We start from the raw sequence: 20,630 nt of genomic DNA, 5'->3' as shown, positions 1-20,630 counted from the left end.
ACCTGTGCCTTAACTCTTGCAGCAGCAGCATCCTCTGTGTTACAGGCCTGACAACTTCAGCTTTATTCAGCATGGTTCATAAACTCTTTGTGTAGGCTTTTGATGGCATGGTGAACATGGCAAGAGCCACGTGGCAGCAAAATACATCAGCTGAACAATTTGCAGTATAGAGCAGCAGTCACATATTTGCATTATAAGTAGCCACTACACCACTGTTCTCTTTGAATGTGAATCTCACTAATGAGTGAAAATGTCCCAAGACTTTTGTGTTCAGTATTGCTTAATATAGTCAATGATCCTCACAGATTAGCAACCACAAAGTGAAAAGAATTGCCGGCACAATTCATCTGTTTCAATTTCTACCCGATTTGTAACTAAAACTTTGGAAACATTTGGTTAGAAAACCTCAGTATTCTAAAATAGCTGCAAATCCCAATTATACCCCTTTTAAAAATTATGACATTTTATGTATAGATTACATTCTAAGAAGGACGTCTATATAGGACAATTTACATTCTGATTCAAAGTTTTTGACTGAAGCTAAAATAAGAAAAAGAAAGGTCACATGCAAACACATTTCTGTTTACGTCTACACACACAAACATGACAAATCTCTCTGGAAAATTAAGAGTCTTCCTCAACAGCATGGGAGGGTGCCTTTTGATAGAGAGGAGAAAGGCCCAAATATGAAGAAATTAGAAGAGGTTTTATAACTACTTTTCATAGCTATTTTAAGGCAGGGAGCATGGAAGGAAAGCTTTTGGACCACAGCTTCACAAGAACCCTGAGACATCACCCTATTTTTTGAGAGATTTTTGAGGAACCCAAAATGCACTGAAACCACTTATGCATGTAGCAGTTTGTCCCAGTCCAAGACCACCCTCAGGATAGTCTTTCCTATTGCTTGAACATTAATATCTTTTCCTCTGCAGATTTTTAAATATAAATTACTTAAAAGATTAATGCATTATCCTCTGCTTGCAGTCAAAAAAGATCCAAGCCCAACTGAAGGAGCTCCGCTATGGGAAAAAGGATTTGATTTTTAAGGTGAGTTTGTCACTTGAGCTGGGAAAGGGTATTTGCTTACAGGCAGTGTAACATCAAAATAATCTCACCAAATAATTTTGATTCTTCTAACACACACACATACACAAGCAACACACACATAGAAAAAAGATTTGAGAAGAGCAAATACGATTTCTTTGAAACATTCTCTTATCTCTTGGATTGCATCAGTTTTACCACTGTGGAAATGTTCTTAAAGATCAGAGATTCTCTAAGCAAAGGCAGGTAATTATAGAGTTTTCTATCATTTATTTCTATCATTTACCAATTTATTCTGGGTAAAGCCATTCATTTAACACTTGAAATTCTTGTACATCCAGCAAAATTACAATAAATTTCCATTAAACTTTCTCCACTGTTATACAAGTTTGAAGCTGAAAGTATTTACGAATATCTTGTGAAGGTGTTGACAACTTTCCAGTTTTCTATCATTATGAAACATGAAAACTGGATTATTTATAAAATCCACAAAGGACAAACTGTCCTGTCAGCTTGACACTGAAATCTCTGTTATGAGATATATACAAACTATCCAGATGTTTAAAAATAGAATTTTTACAAGAGGAGTAAGCTTTAAGAAGTATTAGACTGGTTATGCCTTTTATAACTATAATGAAGATTATAGATATGGTGATATTTTGTATGTTATGGAGCTAAAATGTGTTCTGTTGATGAAGATGTGTAAAGGTTTGTAACACAGGCCAGTTTTAACTAAAGACACCAGGGGGAAAAAAGGCAAAAATACCTTCCATGTTTACATTCTGCATGGGGGGGGGGGGGGGGATTAAAATGGCCTCTGCCATGCACAGCCACTGTCTCAAAGATGTACTCAAAGCAGCCTTGTTGGGATTCCGACAGCAATTTTATGAGGGTGCATTTGTACAAGACTGGGAAGGAGGAGAAGATGGTGCAAATTATTTGGGCCCAGCAGTCCAGAAAGAAACCCACAGTCCAACTATGTTATACTTTTGTTTTTCTTCATTGCATCATTACTTGTTTATTGATTTTGATATACATTGGAAAAATCGCACAATTTGAAATTTCATGTAAAGATATTTGTCCTGTCCACTAAGGGCTCAAAAGTGCTATTGGGATGGCCAGGAGGGAAAGTGGAATGCCTTAGAGTCCCTACTGCAGCATGAAATAGGCTCTGTGCTGATGTAGGAGACCCTCCCAATGCTTTGAAACATCAAACACCTGCTTCACTATCTACTCTGCCCCATTTTCCAGCCTGGCCACTCACCTGCTCCCTTTCCTTGCCACTGGAATTGCTGAAAGGGCTCCCATTAGAGGGCCACTGGGTGGCAGATCTCCAATTTCTTCTCAAACGAAAAGAAGTCACAGTGGGAGAAAGAGAGAGGAGAGGAAAAACAGCCCCTTCTTTGAATCTTTGCCCATCATGCACAGCTGGGAGCCCCTTTCTCATTTGGCTAAGAGGTAATTATCCAGCCAGCCGGCCCATAATCACCCACTTCTGCCTGCTGCACAGGGCAAATTATGGTGAAGACCTGGGGCAACTGCCTTAAAAGCAAATGTGTGTGTGTGAGAGAGAGAGAGAGAGAGAGAAGGTGTTGCATGCATGTATGGCTGAGAGAGAGTTAACCATGCCTGGTTCACTATTTCCATCTGTAAAATAGGTATATGTATTCTGAATATTTTTCCCCTTAACTTTGAGTGGCCAACCCATAGCCAATTACCTTATGTGACTTGGCATTTCATGTTCCCCTTGACCTAATATTGAAAGTCTTCTACTAGCAATCAGTCCAGATCTGGCAAGCACAAAGTAAAAATGGGGATAGTTAGAAGGAGAAAGAAAAAGGGAAAATGGATAGACTCAATCTGCCCACTTCCACCCACTTTGGGTTCTAAGTATACCTGCAACTGAATTCTATCCAACCATATTGGAATGCAATAAATTAAACAGACCCCAAGATATCATTTGCTGTAGAACAAAGAATGGTTGGATGAAAGGTTTTCTGTTTCTGTCTCTGACATTCATTCTCTATTCTCCTTATTACTTGTACCTGTGGAAGCCACACTACAAATTATAAGGTGGGATATAGACCGACCCTTTGGGGCAGCCTGCACCAACTCTTTTCCCTGATGGATTGGGGCCTCAGCGGCCATAGCAGCAGCCCCAGAGGCCCCGATCTGCCGTTTTTCCAGGCCTTGGGGAAGCGGCAAAACGCCGCTTCACCATGGCCTGGAAAGGAGTGTCCTTGGGGCTTCATGCCCCAAGGACACCCGACAGTGGTGGGGAAAGAGAGAAAGGGGCCACTCAGCCCCTTTCTCTTTTGTATCGCTGGCGCAGCCGTGTAAAGGCTGTGTGAGCAATACAAGCGGCGAAAGGAGCTCCATTTCGGAGCTCCTTCCAGTGCTGCTGAAAGGGCGCCACAAGTGCCCTGCAGCGGCGCCAGGATGTAATGGCCACGCCATGCTATTTGGATGCAATGCGGCCATCATGTCAAAATGGCAGAGCCCATGTAGACAGGGCACCGCCATTTTGACATCCTGGCGACGTACTAGGGTTGCGCACGGCGTATATAAGCGACACCCCGAGGCAACCCTAGTACATTGCCAGGACAGGCTAAAAGGCCCATCTGGATAGGTCCTAAGTTTAATAAATTATGACATCTCCAATAACATACATAGCGCAGGCATGAGAGTGGAATCTTATCACAAAAACAAATTGCTTTCTCCTAGCACAACCATTGACTTTAATGGAAACATCTTTCTCCTAGAAAGATAGAGCAATAGTTTTTTGTGGGTTTTTTGGGCTATGTGGCCATGTCTAGAAGAGTTTATTCCTGACTTTTCACCAGCATCTGTAGCTGGCATCTTCAGAGAATGCCAGCCACAGATGCTGGTGAAAAGTCAGGAATAAACTCTTCTAGAACATGGCCACATAGCCCGAAAAACTCACAAAAACACTATGGATGCCAACCACCAAAGCCTTTGACTTCAAAATATAGCAAGTTGGTGTGAGGAGAAGGGAAAAGTCTTGTGCTGAGTATTCTGTAAGGATTCTCTCCCCTCCTTCCAACCTGCATGTCTGTATTTTGAGAAAAAATTACATACATGATTGCACAGCACATATGAAGTTCACATCTAGTTTGGCCCTCAGTCTCATGTTTCTGACAACAAAATCTGTCTGGATTGCGTTATATTAACTGAGGTTGCATTCACACTGCAGAAATAACGACACCACTTTAACTGCCATGGGTCGGTGCTATGGAATTCTGAGAGTTGTGGTTTTGTGAGATATTTAGCCTTCTCTGTCAAAGAGCTCTGGTGTCACAACAAACTACAATACCCAGAATTCCATAGAATTGAGCAATGACAGTTAAAGTGGTGCAAACCTGAATTATTTCTGTAGTGTGGATGTAACCTGTAATAACTTGATATCCCATGTTGAAAATAAGTTGGCTGCACATATTCGACAATCAGACTGTGTCCATTTCAAACTGATTACATATCTATCGAAACACAACTTTGAAAAATTATGATATGAATCAGTTCCCAGAGCTTTTCCAAAAACAGACTGTGGGCAGGGCTGGGTTAGCTGGTTGCATAATGAGCGTCCTTCACTAACTCCTCCCTCCGGGGTAGGCGGTAGGCAGCAACAAACTTGCAGGCACATTGCAAGAAAACTAAATTCTTTAATGGCAACTTTTAAAGTAACAGCATAACACCAACTGGGTTATCCCTTAGCCCTTGATAAACTATAAGTCCCAACAATGCCAAAACAGAAACCTTTGTCTTTCAGTTGTCTTCCTCCGCCACACGGCCTCGTGAAACAGGTCTTCCACCGGAGTGTTTTTCCAGGGGTTCTAAATCTGCCTTTTCTTTATCTCGGGGCTCTGGGCCCGTTTGCCACTGTTCTCCCTTAGGGTCCCACCAGGCACCCTCCAGAGGGTCTCTCCTTCCTACAGCCCAACTCTCGGCGTCAGGGAAAGGGAACTCTCCCTCCACGCGGGGGTCTCTTAGGACAAGCTCCTCGTGCGGCTCTTTACGCCGACCACCCGACCTTGTCTGTAACACTGCAGGCACCCCGTCCCTTATTGCTTTCCGCTTCACCTCCTCTCTCTCCCTTCTCCGACCGCAACTCCCCGGCCTCCTCTTCCGCCACGTGTTCCTCCTCCCGACCGCCTCTCTCCTCCTCTTATTCCCCCCGGGCCGACTCCTCCCTCTCCTGGCTCCACCTCACGCCCCTCCTGTCCCACCTGACCCTCATTAGCCCCTTCAGCCCTCTCTCTTAAGGGTACCTCCTCACTACACGGACTCACAGTGGTTTGCAAAACTAAAATGTAGAATAAAGAAAAATATTGGCCCTGTACAGATGGGTGATTAGCGGTGTTCTCATCGTGAACTAGGGCTAGCTGAGGCTGCACATTTACATGCCCAGCAGCCCTAGTTCGCAAGGAGGCCACCATAATTGCTCACCGCAGTCTACACGGATGGTGGCATGATGGCGCAAGCATGGCGCAGTGCCCAAACTGTGCTGCCCAGAAGTGATGTAATTGGGGCACGCGAGTCACCAATTGCATCCCTTACAGGAAGCTGCTTTTGGCAGCTTCTTTTCGGTCCGAAAAGGAAGCGCATCATTTCTGCGCCTTTTGGTTTCTGCGGCAATGATGCGGGGCAAAAACGAGCGACACAGAGCTGCTTGTCTGTCGAGCCCAATAATCTCAATTTAAAAAAAAACAACAGCACACAAAAGCCAGACAATACTTGTTATTTCCCAAGAAACTTGTATTGGAGGCCATTAGTGGCATCCTCCCCACCAAAATAAATGAGTAGTGTATTAGGGGTTTTCCAGGACACTTGAAAAAAGAATTTATACCTCCTGAAAAATCTTTCTTTAGAGTTGTGGGATTCCCCATCCAGTGTGTGATGGAGGATGAATCAGCAAAATAGAGTGATCATGCTTTGTATATAGGTTATCCTAATTTTTAAAAAATCTTAGAACACTTTATTATAATGAAACCATGCCAAAAAAAAGGAGCAAAACTGTAACCCAACAAAATGTAAACAAAAATAACGAGCAGAGAACAAACCATGGGTGTGAAAACCAATTTAAAAGTTGCAGCAAGGTTTAAGTCACCTAGTTATTTCACTGAAACATTTTTAAATGATTATGCCTGTTTTTTTTTAATGTTTTGTTTATTTAACAGAGCAAAGCATAAACATTGGTGAAGCAGTATTGGCCAAGTAGTTAAAAAGTTATAGGAATAGTACAGTGTTATAACTACACCAAAAAAAGGGGGAAAAGTGTGGGGGGGGGGGGGGGAGTGCTTATATGTATCATCAATTCTGAGGCTTCTATGTTGTGGTTGCAAATTATTCCAGTTGGCTTTAAATCATCTCTCAAGCTGAGATTTCCAATAAGAGAGGTTGTCCTCCAAGGATTTTTAGTGTAGTGGTTCTTAAGTTTTGTTGGGTTAAAACCTTATGAGAATGTGAGGAATGCTTTGACCCATTCCTCAGGTAAATGAACTTAAACACAATTTTCAAACATTAAGGAAAGAAGCTTAGGGAACAAAACCTCATTTTTCTTGTGTCCAGTTCATGAAGCCTATCCATGGACACCATAGCAATCCACAGGCCACATGATTTAAAGTAAACTACTGACACCAGGAAATAAGAGGAGTGTTCTCTGTGCCAAGTCTTGAGCTAATGCAACTGATGTAATGTTGTGTTGCATAAGAAATCAGTGTGATGATCCAGAGGAAAAGGGTTTTAATGTATCATAAACTCTTCATACAAGAAAAGAGAACTGAAATCCCATCAACTTGTTCTGTTGGTGTTGGGCAATCAGTCACATTGAGTCTTGCATGACCTTCAGTATCTCTTGCACTAAATCCATGCACTAACAAATCTTCTGCTAGCTCGTCTGTTAGTTTCAAGAGGTGATGGCCCACCCCATCAGAATTTCATCTGGTGAGTTGAATCCAGATTTAAATTGATGTAATGGGGCTGGCAAACTCTTGAAACATCTTCAGAAACTAGAGTAGTCATTTTTACTCCATAGACAGAATGATGTGGGTTGCTTGCTAGCTTACCAAATATTGTCATCTGTTCCAAGTCTTCCCATTGAATTAAACTGAACATTAGTCTGATAATTTTCAGCATGTTGCTCATCTTTTATACAAGAACTAATTCTGTGTCAAAATGGATTTGAATTAATTATTTCTGTTGAAATAGAAAAATATAGAAAAAAAGGTGCATGATATAAACATTGACAATGCTGCTAGGTAGCTAAACATGCAGTAATTATAATAATTATCCTTTCAAATGCAATCCTATTTCATGTCAGAATCTTTTGTTTTACTAAATATTACTAAAATCATTAAGTATCTGTATACAATGAGAATTATTTATTATGCTTAATTAAATACTAATTTGGGGTTGTTGGTTTTTATTTTAAAAAACCTGTTCTGTTATTTAGCTTGAAGTATCTGTGCTATCTGTGTATCACTGAAAAATGTACCAGCAGATAATAATTATGCTTTCCTCCCTAGTTATACTGGAAAGTTAAACTGTGGTGACCTATGGATGAATTACCCATTCAGAGTTTTAAAAAACAAAGGAGAAGTGACTTGATAATTTATACAGCTATAGAGCTGGATGGTATTTCAAGGACCATCTAATCTAACTACCTGTGGGCCTGAACAGACAGGCCAAAATAAAGCTGCTTTGGGTCACTTTGGAGCGCAGCTGTGGCATAGCTTCTGGCCTCTTAATATGTGTGTGTCATTTAAATAGCATACCTCCAAAGTGACCCAAAGCAGCTTTATTTTGGCCTGTCTGTTCGGGCCCTGTGTTACCCTAAATGAGTGGGGCTAGTAGAGCTTCCACTAGCAATTGCAATCAATCTGAATTAGTTTTGGGAAACATTCAACTTGGCTATGTGAGACAGGATAATGTGATAAGCAAGATACAGCACCAGCTATGCCGTTCTTGCTATGTAGACCGAAGGAATGAGGAATTACGCATATGTTCATTTGGAAGAATATAAAGTATCATACATACTAAGATAACACATTAAAATCACAGCATACTGAACTAACAGAATACAGGATATTGGAAGGGGGCATAAAAACTGATGGTTCATTAAGGCAATAGACATCTGTCTTGAATACAAAGGTCCAGAGAAAGCCAGGAAGAACGAGGACTTGAGCCATGAGGGTTAAGTGTACAGAATTCAGGAGAGGACAAGAACAAAGGACTCAGACAAAAGCCTGAGGACAACAGTTGTGATTGCAAGGAAAACAGGCTGCTGCACCTGTAACAAAAAAAAGTTTCATTTTGGGGGTGCTATTTATACCCTTAATCTATGAGAGTTCTGTGGGGAACCAAAAGTTTGATTACCTCTTAAAGAACTTTAGAAGGTTTCTAAACTGAAGTGTTTGTTTGAATATTTGGGAGAATGAGAAGGTTTAATTGTGATGGATGGTGCTTTATGGATTTTACAACACTTAGACAAGATCTGGATACCCAAAACTAAGGGCCTATACAGATTGCCCCTAAGGGGTGGCATGCAGCCACCCCTTTCTTGGCTGGATCAGGCTCGCAGCAACCTCACCCCATGGTCTGATCCAGTCTCTGGAAAGCGCAAAAAGGAACCACAAAAAGCGTCTTCTTTTTGCGCACTCCAAAGATGCCATAGCCATGGCAGCATAACTGTATGGCACGCCTTCGGCACTGCATCATGTGGCTGCAGCGCTGGAGTTGCACCATGGTGTATGGAATGGCATACATCATCATGATGCCCTGGGGGCAGAGTTAGGGCATCCAGCATCAGGACCCTGACTCTGCCGACAGGCAGGTACAAAGTGCCAGGTGTACAGGGCTTAAGAGGACAGTGTCAGGTGTTGAGGAACACATAAAAGATAAAAGAGGGGTTTGCCCTTGTTTGATCTGGCAGCATTCATTTTTTGATTGTTGGTTTCCTGTCAAAATGCAGAGTAAGATGTGTGTGTGTGGCTGTGCTCTTTCTTGAAAGCTTTGTCCCCATACTGTTCCATTCTGCATGGCTGCAGCTATGTGCAGTTCACAAGCCCTATATCTGGTGCTTTCTGGGTTATTGTACACCATGTCCATACATACTAGCATTTTTAATGTTTTCAAATAATATCTGAATTGATACACGCATTAGGTGATGTACAGAGCATTACACCTGCTTGTGGAGAAATCCATAGCTAAAGGATTTCTGGAAGGAGTCTATTCAAGTTAAGTTTACTAATGCCCATTGAAGGAAAATCTATCGCCTCCAAGTTAACGTATTCCATTATCAAGCTCCTCTTACCAGGAGGAAGTGCTTCCTAACGATTACTCAGATTCTCGTTGTGAAGGTGAGACTCATCCACCAAACTACTTTTCTTGGATGGCAGCCCAGTGGGTCCTTTTGATAAATAATAATAATAATAATAATAATAATAATAATAATAATAATTATTATTATTATTATTATTATTATTATTTATATACCGCCTCTCTACAAAATGCAATCAGAGCAGCTTATGATCCCACCTCTGCCACCAATATGTCACGAGAAGTCAACTATCCCATCAGTTTGGCACCCAATTTGTGATGCAACAATCAAACTCAGTTCTCACTTCTAGTGCCACCTACTCTAGAACTCTCTCTAGATGCCAGCCCTCTGGGTTTTCAAATCCACCCCCCCACCACCAAGCTTGGCACTAATTACTCATTGAAAACCACACACCAACTATCTGATGCATCCCAAACCTAAAAGGCTTTTCTCTCTATTGGTAGCATTTTGAATATGTTTCTTTAAGCACTTCAGACAGTTTCTTGTTGAAGAAACAAAAGGACTTTATTTACAAATCAGGTTGAATACAGTATCTTTCTTTCGTGGATGGCATTCAAGATGGATATGATATATAAATACTATAGTAGTTACACGGTTTAACAGTTTCTTTTGCTTATCTATGTCATTGTTTCTTTATAGCCTTATAAATGTTTCTCACAGAACTTTAATTTATCTTCTGTATCTTTTGACCCTTCTGGTTATCTGTGATTCCACTAGTCACCAGCACTGTATCTCCCACAGGATATTTCCACAACAATTTAATTAATAAATTTCCTCATCCCTATCTCAGGTACCTAAAAACACTTTTCCAACTGCCCCGCACAGCAGCATATCCTAGCCTCAGTGGCTTTTAACCCCTCAGGGTACACTAATAATCTCTGAACATGGGTACATAAAACCCCTTTTAACTGCACCTCACAGCTGTCTCCCTGAGCCTCCTCAGGTGCTGAATCCCTCCTGGTAAAATAAAACTCTCTTAACTAACCCTAAGCACTGCTCTGTCCCTCTACAATGCGCCCGTGTTATACGCGGGCGCGCTTTACGTGGACTTGAGTGTACACGCTCAAGCTGCGGGGAGCACGCAGAGCGTGCGGAGCAGCACGTCCCATTCAAATGAATGGGGCGTGTGCCTGGGGTGCCCCGCACATTCCCGTGCTGCTGTGCCGCTGCTTGAGCATAGGCAGAATTTGCCTTACGCAGGGGGTGGGGGGGTGGGTTCCGGAACGGATCCCTGTGTAAGGCAAGGGCCCACTGCATTTATACTCACTCTTGGTAGCAGCCCTCACCTTTTCTAGTTTAATTCTCCTTGGCTGTGTTCTCTCTATGCTAGTTTACCTAGAATAGAACCTTTAGCAAGACGGAAATCACATGCACAAATAAGCATTTATTCATTTATTTACTATTTATGGTATATCCTGCCTCTCTTTCAATGAGCTCAAGGTTAGTGTATGAAACCCACTTTATCTGTACTACAACCAAATAGTTCAGGCTCAGAAAGAGATAAAAAAATTACCCAAAGAATTTCATGCTTCACTGGGGATTTTTACCTGGTTTTCTGGCCAACACTCAAATCCCTATGCCACTTTTCCTTTATGGAAAAATGAAATACATTTTGATGGTGCTTGAGGGCCCATCCAATTTTATGATTATATAATTGCATGTCTAACCTTGTGAAAGATGGTGGAATTGCATGAATCATCTATTTAGTAGGAAAAGAAAGTTAAAATTAAATTGCTGTTTACCCCAATCAAACAGTAGATTGGTATAAAACCAATTGCTCCTTAAAGATCTCCATGCATGTAGATTCAGCTACTCCAAACACTGTAAACATTGCTTGATTAACAGTGCAATCTTGTTGCCTGGAAAGATGTTTCACTAAACTAATCTGACTTCCTTCTAAGTAGCATATATAGAACTGTGTTAAAAGTGCTATTATACTAGCTAGCTTTTTTTAACTACATCTCAGAATTATTTTATTTGTTTTTATTCCAAAATCACATAATACACATTAACTTGAAAGATAACTATCCAGATGCATCATTGCAATGCAGCACCAAATAGCAATACTGCATTATAAACCTGATGCAATGGTGGACACTTTAGGATTATCCTCTCCATAGTAAAAGTAGCTATTTACATACCATTACAAGAATTATTTCTAGTAGTCATTTAATATGAAGGTGGTAGGAAGGGTATGATTCTTCTTCCCACAGGCAAAGACAATGTAGACGTGATAAACACATCTCAGCAACATAGAGCTGTTTTCACTCTTAAAATGCAAAGTTGCAGCCAGATCGCCCTCACTAGCATTGTACTCTGAACAAGAAAAAGAGGAAGTTTATCAAGCCTAGCAATGGGTAATATTTTTTGTTGTTGTTTCTGTTTGATTATTTGTTAGAAATTACCAAAAAAAATCTTTGGAATGAAAATTAAAAAGGAAGGAAGGAAGGAAGGAAGGAAGGAAGGAAGGAAGTGGTTTGAGTGGTTAACTCTTAAAAATCTGGTTTTGAATCTTTATATTCAACCATCTTAGTGATGAGTGGCGATTGAAACCTCTTTTTTCTCCTTCCTTTAACACATATCTGACAGGCAGATATTTTATGGTCATTTCCATCATGGAAATAGCTGTATCTATTAAATGAATATGGCCAGTGCAAACTGGTGACAATTTAATTTGAAGATTCTGTAGTGGTTGGTATGGTAGTGGTCTTTTTGCCAAAAGGAAAAAAGAAAGAAAGAAAGAAAAGAAGTAGTATTTTTCATACTTACCACGTGAACGAATTTGAGGTTTAAAAAATTTGGGGGGGGGGGGGAAATAAAACTTAACATATTTTTCCATGTTTAAATGTCACCTAAACATTTGGAAGAGCTTATTGATGGTAAGAGCTGTTCAATAATTGAATATGCTGCCTCAGAATGTGGTGGAGTATCTTTCTTTGGAAGTTTTTAAACAGAAATTGGATGGTCATCTGTCAGGAATGCTTTGATTGTGTCTTCCTGGATGGTAGGGAGTTGGACTGGATGGCCCACATGATCTTTTCCAAATCAATACTTACACCACAGTCTACCTCCTGTCAGTTCCCAGTTCCTTGCTTATGTTCCCTAGGGGCCCGGTTCCTGAGTTTTGGCAAGAAGGCTTCTCTGGGCAGAACCTTCGCTACTGGCTCAGCTAACACAGGGAGGGGGTCCTTTCTCCCACTCGCATCCAAAGATTTGGATCGGTACAAGGCTCCCTTTTTAGTGCACTTTTCCTATATTTTATACTTTACCTGTTCCTGAAGAGATGATTTTGTTCTTTTTCTATTTTTTTCTTTTTCCTTTTCCCTTTTTCCCCCAGTGAATTTTCAACTTACTAAGTGGTCTCCTTGGCTAGACTCTGACTCCACCACTTGAGCCAATCCTTATGTTTAGCCCTCTTCAATTAAGGGTATTGAAGTGCGTGCAGGGCCTTGATAAGAATCTACTCATAGTAGAAACATGCGCAGCCAGGAAAGAGTTAATTTCTCCCACTCTTTGTCAATTCCTGCTTGCCTTGACTCCTGGCTGGCTCGCCAAATAATGTAACAGAAATTTCAGGAAACTTAAAAATCTAGGACTGACAGAGCAAAAGAATTGGCAAGAGGACCTAGTAATTGAAAATCCATAAGTTTATTTCCAATTGTCGACAAAGGAAAACATTGAACTCAGTGGAATTCAAGTTCCAAAAGCTGAGACCCCGAACAAGACAAAATGGCTCTTTTTATATTATTCAAGACAAAGAAGCTTCTTCAATACACCTGATTGGCTAATTACAATTTAAACATACAGAATTCTTACAATCAGAACAGAAATACATGCATACATTAAAACTGCATCATCACTCCTTACCCCCTCCTGTAGGAATTTAGTAGCTTTCCTCCTAACCTTGCTTCTGAATGTCAACTATGTATCCTTATCTCAGTAGTTTATGTTATGTCTTTTTTACCGGTGCCAGCTTCCATTTAGGTCAAGATGCACTCATTATTAGTTTGCTCTAGTTTTTCTAAACTCCAAGCCTTTATTTCAAAAACTATCTCTCTGGCTGACAAAGGTGACTCCATCTTTCTATAGCTTTCTATTTCAACAAGGAATTTCCACCACACTATGATTCTATAAACAAGACTATATTCTCCTCAAGGTCTGTCATAGCCCAAGGCCTGTGTTGTTCTTGGAAGGTGAGAGAATGTATAGTCCAGAGCTAGTTGTGTCATGTGCATATTTGATTTTTATTGGTGCAGGACATTCATATGTAAAGATAGAAAGCAAGTAGCAAATATGTGCTCCATGTCCATTAAATATTATCTTACATGCAATGTTTTGATTGCTGGCCAACTCGTGAAAAAAGAAACCAGACAGATAATAGGTTTAAAACAAGGGCCACTTTACTAAGTTGCCTATTTGTTAATTCATTTGTTTTCTTAGGACAACTGCAATTAAGGGGGAGTAACCTAGTGTGGAAGTAGCTGCAGCAGGTGGTCTCTACTCCTGACTTCCTCTGCAGCTTCCTCAGGGTGATAACACCTGAGCCTCAGGGAGAACCCAAATGCTGGGTTACTCCCTGGCTGGCCCACATCAGAAAAGCCAACTAGAAGATTCCTCTCCCAGGTTCTGAGGCTTAAAGAGAGGGTTTATCCTTCAGGCCAGCCTTAAGGAAATCCCCTTTCTTTGCTTCCCAAGTCCTAAAGAGGCAATTCCAGAGACATCCCTACCACCAAAATGGCGACCTAGGTGCTCACCATATTCAAATTCTCCCCCCACTATCTGCCAGGTGACAACCTATTTAGATACCATCCTAAGCCAATTGTCCAAATCTGACTGTGACGGTGTGGCGTAGGCAAAAAAGCCTGTGGAAAAGGGGCAGGTGACCAAGAAATTTCACACTGTGTAAACGATGAGTGTGTGAGTTGAACGCAAAGTGAAAGAGGTCAGAGCTGAAGGTGGCAGGACATATAAAGGCCTATGGCCCCACATTCAGACTCCAATTACCATGGCTTGCAGTCCACAGTATACTTTTAAATTTTGGTCTTGTGGTCCTGGGAGGCCAACAAAGTGAGCCTCCCCACCCAACGGCTTCACTGAAGGCAGAGGGATCCATATTATATGCGTTCTAGTTCTTATTTGTTTCTATGAGAAATAATGTCCTGGATGTAAACGTATTTCAGGGAAGAAGTATGAATTAGTGTAGATGTTTGTTGGTTTTTAAATGCTTTTCCAAAGCATAGTTGATGATTCTGAAATTTTCTTTGTGAGTTGTTTGAAGCTATCTGTCATGTGCCGAATCCTCTATGTAGAACTGTTCCTTTTATTTTATGTTTTAATTTTGTGGGGAGGAAATGTGAATAGCTAAAGCTACACAGAATGCAAAAGTGGTCAGATGAGACCTACAGTTATTCCAGTTTGTCTAAAATCATACATGTAATGGACAAAAACATGGATGTGGAGGATTTTATGTTTCAAAAATGGCATGTGGAAGACATTCATGGATCTAGTGCAGTGGCCTCAGTGTTGAACCAGGATTCCAGGAGACCAGGGTTTGAACCCCCTCTCAGTCATGGAAGCCCACTGGGTGACCTTGGGCAGGTTACACTGTTTCAGCATCACAGGAAGGCAATGGCAAATCTCAGAATAAATCTTTTCTTGGAGTCTACTTGCTGTACTGGTATGTGTGTTCCCAAGAAAACCCTAAGAGAGAGTCACCATAAATCAGAGTTTACTTGATGGAATGTAACAGCAATGAGGAGACATTTAAGATATGCAAATCAGAGTATAGCAATCAGCTTTGTCTCAAAACATTCATTTATTAAATGTATTTGATTAGAGCCCAAAGGAATTCCTGATGTCACTAAATTCTTGCCATCTGAAAGTTTTTTACTCACTATAAAGATGTGTCCCTTCCCATTCCATTGACACCATAATAACACTGACAACTTGACTATAGATTGGAGACAAAAAGAAATTATCTATTGTTGTTTTTGCATAATTTGGATTGAACAGAATGTGGCACGGGGAAGGGGGGACTTAATATTTATTCTCCACTTGAGTCCTCATCAGAGTCATTTCTCCCACATCTCCTCTTTGCAAGAAGAGGAGAGTTCCTATTGTTATCCAAATAGAACAAAGCCTTGGGTTGTATTTAGTAGCTATGGCCCCATACAGACAGGCCAAAATAAAGCTGCTTCAGGTCACTTTGGAGGTATGCTTTTTAAATGATGCATGCATCCTAAGTGTCCAGAAGCCACACCAAAGCCACAATCCAGTCCTAAGGACTGGAGTCCAGGGAGAATACCACACAGCATTCTGAGAACGTTCTGGGAACCCGATGGGAACGGAACACATTACAGTATACCGCACATATGTGTTCCCATCGGGTTCCCAAATTGTTCCCGATGTGTTCCACATGTGTTCCAGGGGATGGATTAGATGTGTTCCCAGCGAGCTGTAACGTTCTCAGAACGTTCCATAAGAACTCAGTGCAGTATTCTTATCTGTTCCCAATTCCGTTCTCTCATTTCTCCGTCTCCTGATTGGCTGAAAGAATGACAGCAGAGGCCAAAGCGGAGACTCAAGGAGCAGAGAGGACCCAGGGAAAGATTATGCACATCCTCCTCTTATTCCCCCTCTCCCCCTCCTATCGGTGTTTGCCCTCCTTTTTTCCTCTTCCTCTTCTCCGCTCTTCCTCATTCTCCTTCTCCCTCCTCTTTCTCTTCCTCTGCCAATGCCACCTGCCACCCCGGGCTCTTTTCCTCCTCCTGACCTCCTTTTCCTCCTGCTCTTCTTTCTTCTTTTCCTTTTCCTGTTCCTCTTCTTCCACCTCTCCCCACTTCCTATGCAGCCAAGGAAGAGCAGAGTAGAGGAGGAGGAGGAGGAGGAGGAATACACAGGGGGCAGGATGGGCTGGGAGAAACCCCCAGGAGCCAAGGAGCCTTGGCCCCCAAGGCACAGAGGCGGGGAGGCAGGCAGGCGAGAGACTGAAGTGAGGGAAGGTGTGTGGGGGGGGGAAGAAGAAGGGAGGGAAGGAAGGAAAAAGGGAGGGAAGATGGGACAAGGGAGAGAAGAGGAAAGGAGGGAGAGAAAGAGAGAGGGAAGGAGAACACAGAAAGAGGAAGAGAGAAGGAAGGAGGGAGGGATAAGCAGTAAGAAAGGGAATGAAGGAGGAGGGCAAAACAGAGGGAAAAGAGAGAAGGAAGCGAAGGAGGGGACCAGGGCAGAGAGAAAGAAGGAGAGGAGGCATCTGTTCCAGGAGGAAACTCACAAAAGCCCCTCCGTTTGGAGCACCACACAAAAGCAAGCAAACAACTCCCAGAATTCCATAGCAAAGATCCAGAAGAGTTAAAGCAGGGAGGGAAGCTCACAACCTGAAGGCACACAGTACATGCACACACACAGGAGGCAAAAGGGTGACAAGCTGCCAAAAAGGGGAATTGGGGTGACAGGAGGCAAAGGGTGACAGGAGGCTACAGTGCCTGAGATTTCCCTTTCATTTCCTCTTGTTCCTGGAATTATTTGTTTAAAATGCGAATGCTGCGATGCCAGTGTTACAAATGTTTCCCTTATGATCAGGGCAAGCCAGAAGGACAGTGGAGACAGCAGAGGCCAAAGCGGAGACTCAATGAGCGGAGAGGACCCAGGGAAAATTATGTAAACAACCACAGAGTGGAGATGTCATCATTACACAGTCCTCCAAACGAAATACGCATGCGCTACAGCAAGGCGTTCTGGGAACGTTCTCAAGAAAAAAGGATGCACTGTGCAGTAAAATGCATTCCCGTAACGTTCCCATTTCTTGAATGTGATTATTCCCGTTCCCAGAATGTTACCAGAACGTTCCATCTCGTAACATTCTGAGAACGATATGCGATAATCTTCCAGCTTTGGCGCAGTTTCCGGACTCTTAGGATGCATGCATCATTTAAACAGCATACCTCCAAAGTGACCTGAAGCAGATTTATTTTGGCAGTCTGTATAGGGCCTATTGGCTGTGTTGTCTTCCAAGTGCAAAGATCCGTGATGTGACAGAGAGGCTGACAAGACTGGTCAAGCCTACTGACTAATACCCCTTCCTTTTGGTCCACGTGGGAACCAACGATACTGCAAGACACAGCCTGAAGAACATCAAAAGGGATTACGAGGTGCTTGGTAGGAAGCTGAAAGGAATGGAGGTACAGGCTGTCATCTCGTCTCTTCTGCCAGTCGAAGGGCATGGTCCAGGAAGGGAGAGGAAAATAGCGGATGTGAACAACTGGCTCCGCAGATGGTGCTGCCGAGAAGGATTTGGATTCTTCGATCATGGGCTGTGGTTCCATGAGGAGGGACTTCTTGCAACAGATGGGTTGCATCTCACGCCAGCTGGAAGAAATGTTTTCGCCAACAGTTTCAAGAACTTGATCAGGAGGGCTTTAAACTGAGTTCCGTGGGGAAGGGAGACAATATTAAGGAAGGTGAAAGAGATGGTGAAAATAGTCAAACTGACATAGAGGAAACAAGAAAAAAAGTGCAAGGACCCAACAGTTGGAGGCAAAAAAACTTGCACAAGCAGCAAGTAAATGGGACCCGTGATCTGCGATGTCTCTATACTAATGTACAGAGCATGGGAAATAAGCAAGATGAACTCGAACTCCTAGTACAACAAAGCAAATATGATATAATAGGCATCACCGAAACCTGGTGGGATGAGCCTTATAATTGGAATGTGGAAATAGAGGGGTATAACCTTTTTAAGAGAAATAGGCCAAACAGGAAAGGAGGAGGAATAGCACTATATCTCAGAGATATTTACACCAGTGAAGAGATCCAGGACATCAATACTGGCAGCCAGGTGGAGAGCATGTGGATAAAAATTAAAGGGGAGGGAAACAACAAGGATATTATTGTGGTTGTCTACTACAGACCCCCAAGTCAGACTGAGGAATTGGATGATACCTTTCTAGAACAGATGACCATACACTCAGAAAGGAGAGATGTAGTAGTGATGGGCGACTTAAACTATCCTGATATTTGCTGGAAGTCAAACTCAGCAAAATCCTCAAGGTCTAGCAAATTCCTCACTTGCCTGGAAGACAATTTCATTGTCCAAAAGGTGGAAGAGGCAACAAGGGGGTCAGCTATTTTAGATCTGATCCTAACCAACAAGGATGACTTGGTTAATGGGGTGCAAGTGGTGGGATCACTATGTGGAAGTGACCATGTTCTCCTGGAGTTTGTTATACAGTGGAAAGGAGAAGCCAGGCACAGTCAAACACGCATTCTAGACTTTAGGAGAGCGAATTTCAGTAAACTTAGAGAAGTATTGAGGGCGATTCCATGGTCAGAAGTACTAAAAGATAAAGGAGTTCAGGACGGATGGGAATTTCTCAAAAGGGAGATACTGAAGGCACAATTTCAAACAGTTCCAGTGAGAAAGAAAAACGGGAGAAGTCTCAAGAAACTAGGATGGATGACTAAGGAACTTTCAACGGAGCTAAGTTTGAAACGGAACATGTATAAGAAATGGAAAAAGGGGGAAATCATGAAAAAGGAATTCAAAGAAATAGCAGGCATGTGTAGGGGTAAAGTCAGAAAAGCTAAAGCACAGAATGAACTCAGGTTTGCTAGAGAGGTTAAAGACAACAAAAAGAGGTTTTTTGGATATGTCCGCAGCAAAAGTAAGAAGAAGGAAATGGTAGGGCCACTGCGTTGAGAGGATGGCAAAATGTTAACAGGGGACAGAGAAAAGGCAGAATTACTCAACACCTTCTTTGCCTCAGTCTTCTCAAAAAAGGAAAAGGGTGCTCAACCTGAGGATAATGGAGCAGAGGACAGAATAGGGGAATTTCAGCACAGAATATGTAAAGAGATAGTAGAGGAACACCTTGTTAATCTAATTGAATTTAAGTCTCCAGGACCAGATGAACTCCATCCAAGGATATTAAAAGAACTGGCAAATGTAATATCAGAGCCATTGGCAATAATCTTTGAAAACTCCTGGAAAACAGGAGAAGTCCCAGAAGACTGGAGGAGGGCAAACATTGTCCCCATCTTCAAAAAGGGAAAAAAAGATGATCCCAACAATTATCATGCAGTTAGTCTGACATCAATACCAGGAAAGATTCTGGAGCAGATAATTAAACAAAGAGTCTGTGAACATCTAGATGGCAATTCCATAATCACAAAAACTCAACATGGGTTTCAGAGAAACAAGTCATGCCAGACAAATCTAATCTCTTTCTTTGATAAAATTACCAGCTTGGTAGATGAAGGGAATGCTGTGGATATCTTGATTTCAGTAAGGCCTTTGACAAGGTTTCCCATGACATTCTTGCATACAAGCTTGTAAAATGTGGGCTAGACAAAGTAACTGTTACATGGATTTGTAATTGGTTGACCGGCCGAACCCAAAGGGTGCTCAACAATGGCTCCTTTTCATCCTGGAGAGAAGTGACCAGTGGGGTTCCACAGGGCTCTGTCCTGGGCCCAGTGTTATTCAACATCTTTATCAATGACCTGGATGACAGAATTGGGAGCATACTTATCAAATTTGCAGATGACACCAAATTAGGAGGAATAGCTAATACCCCAGAGGACAGGACCAAGATTCAAAATGACCTGAATAGACTAGAAAGCTGGGCCACAGCTAACAAAATGAAATTCAACACGGAGAAATGTAAGGTATTGCATTTAGGGCGGAAAAATAAAATGCACAAATATAGGATGGGGGACACCTGGCTGAATGAAACTACGTGTGAAAGGGATCTAGGAGTCCAAGTAGACCACAAGTTGAACATGAGTGAACAGTGTGATGCGGCAGCTAAAAAGGCCAATGCTATTTTAGGCTGCATCAATAGAAGTATAGTGTCTAGATCAAGAGAAGTAATAGTGCCACTGTATTCTGCTTTGGTCAGGCTCCACCTAGAATATTGGGTCCAGTTCTGGGCGCCACAATTCAGAAAGGACATTGAGAAACTGGAGCGTGTCCAAAGGAGGGCGACAAAATGGTGAAGGGTCTGGAAACCATGTCCTATGAGGAACGACTTAGGGAGCTGGGGATGTTTAGCCTGGAGAAAAGAAGGTTAAGAGGTGATATGATAGTGCTATTTAAATATTTGAAGGGACGTCATATTGAGGAGGGAACAAGCTTGTTTTCTTCTGCTCCCGAGAACAGAAGCCGGAACAATGGATGCAAGCTACGGGAAAAGAGATTCCACCTCAACATTAGGAGGAACTTCCTGACAGTAAG

General features: G+C 42.0%; 1 protein-coding gene across 2 annotated transcripts in view; it reads left to right on the top strand.

Moving 5' to 3' along the window:
* LUZP2 (leucine zipper protein 2) overlaps positions 1-20,630 on the top strand; it is a 508,047-nt gene that overhangs the window by 353,009 nt on the left and 134,408 nt on the right. Inside the window, exon 7 of one of the 2 annotated variants that reach the window (XM_089521340.1) lies at positions 985-1,047. The exons of the other annotated variant lie outside the window; for it this stretch is intronic. Within the exon in view, the coding sequence (XP_089377466.1) occupies positions 985-1,047 (63 nt within the window). The remainder of the gene's footprint in view (positions 1-984; positions 1,048-20,630) is intronic. 2 annotated transcript variants of the gene reach the window in all.

Source organism: Sceloporus occidentalis, unplaced genomic scaffold (assembly GCF_023333645.1).
Source record: "Sceloporus occidentalis isolate IW3139 unplaced genomic scaffold, rSceOcc1.0.p SCAF_4, whole genome shotgun sequence".
NCBI lineage: Eukaryota > Metazoa > Chordata > Lepidosauria > Squamata > Phrynosomatidae > Sceloporus > Sceloporus occidentalis.
Note: the sequence above shows the minus strand (reverse complement) of the source record. Positions and strands in the feature narration are given on the sequence as shown.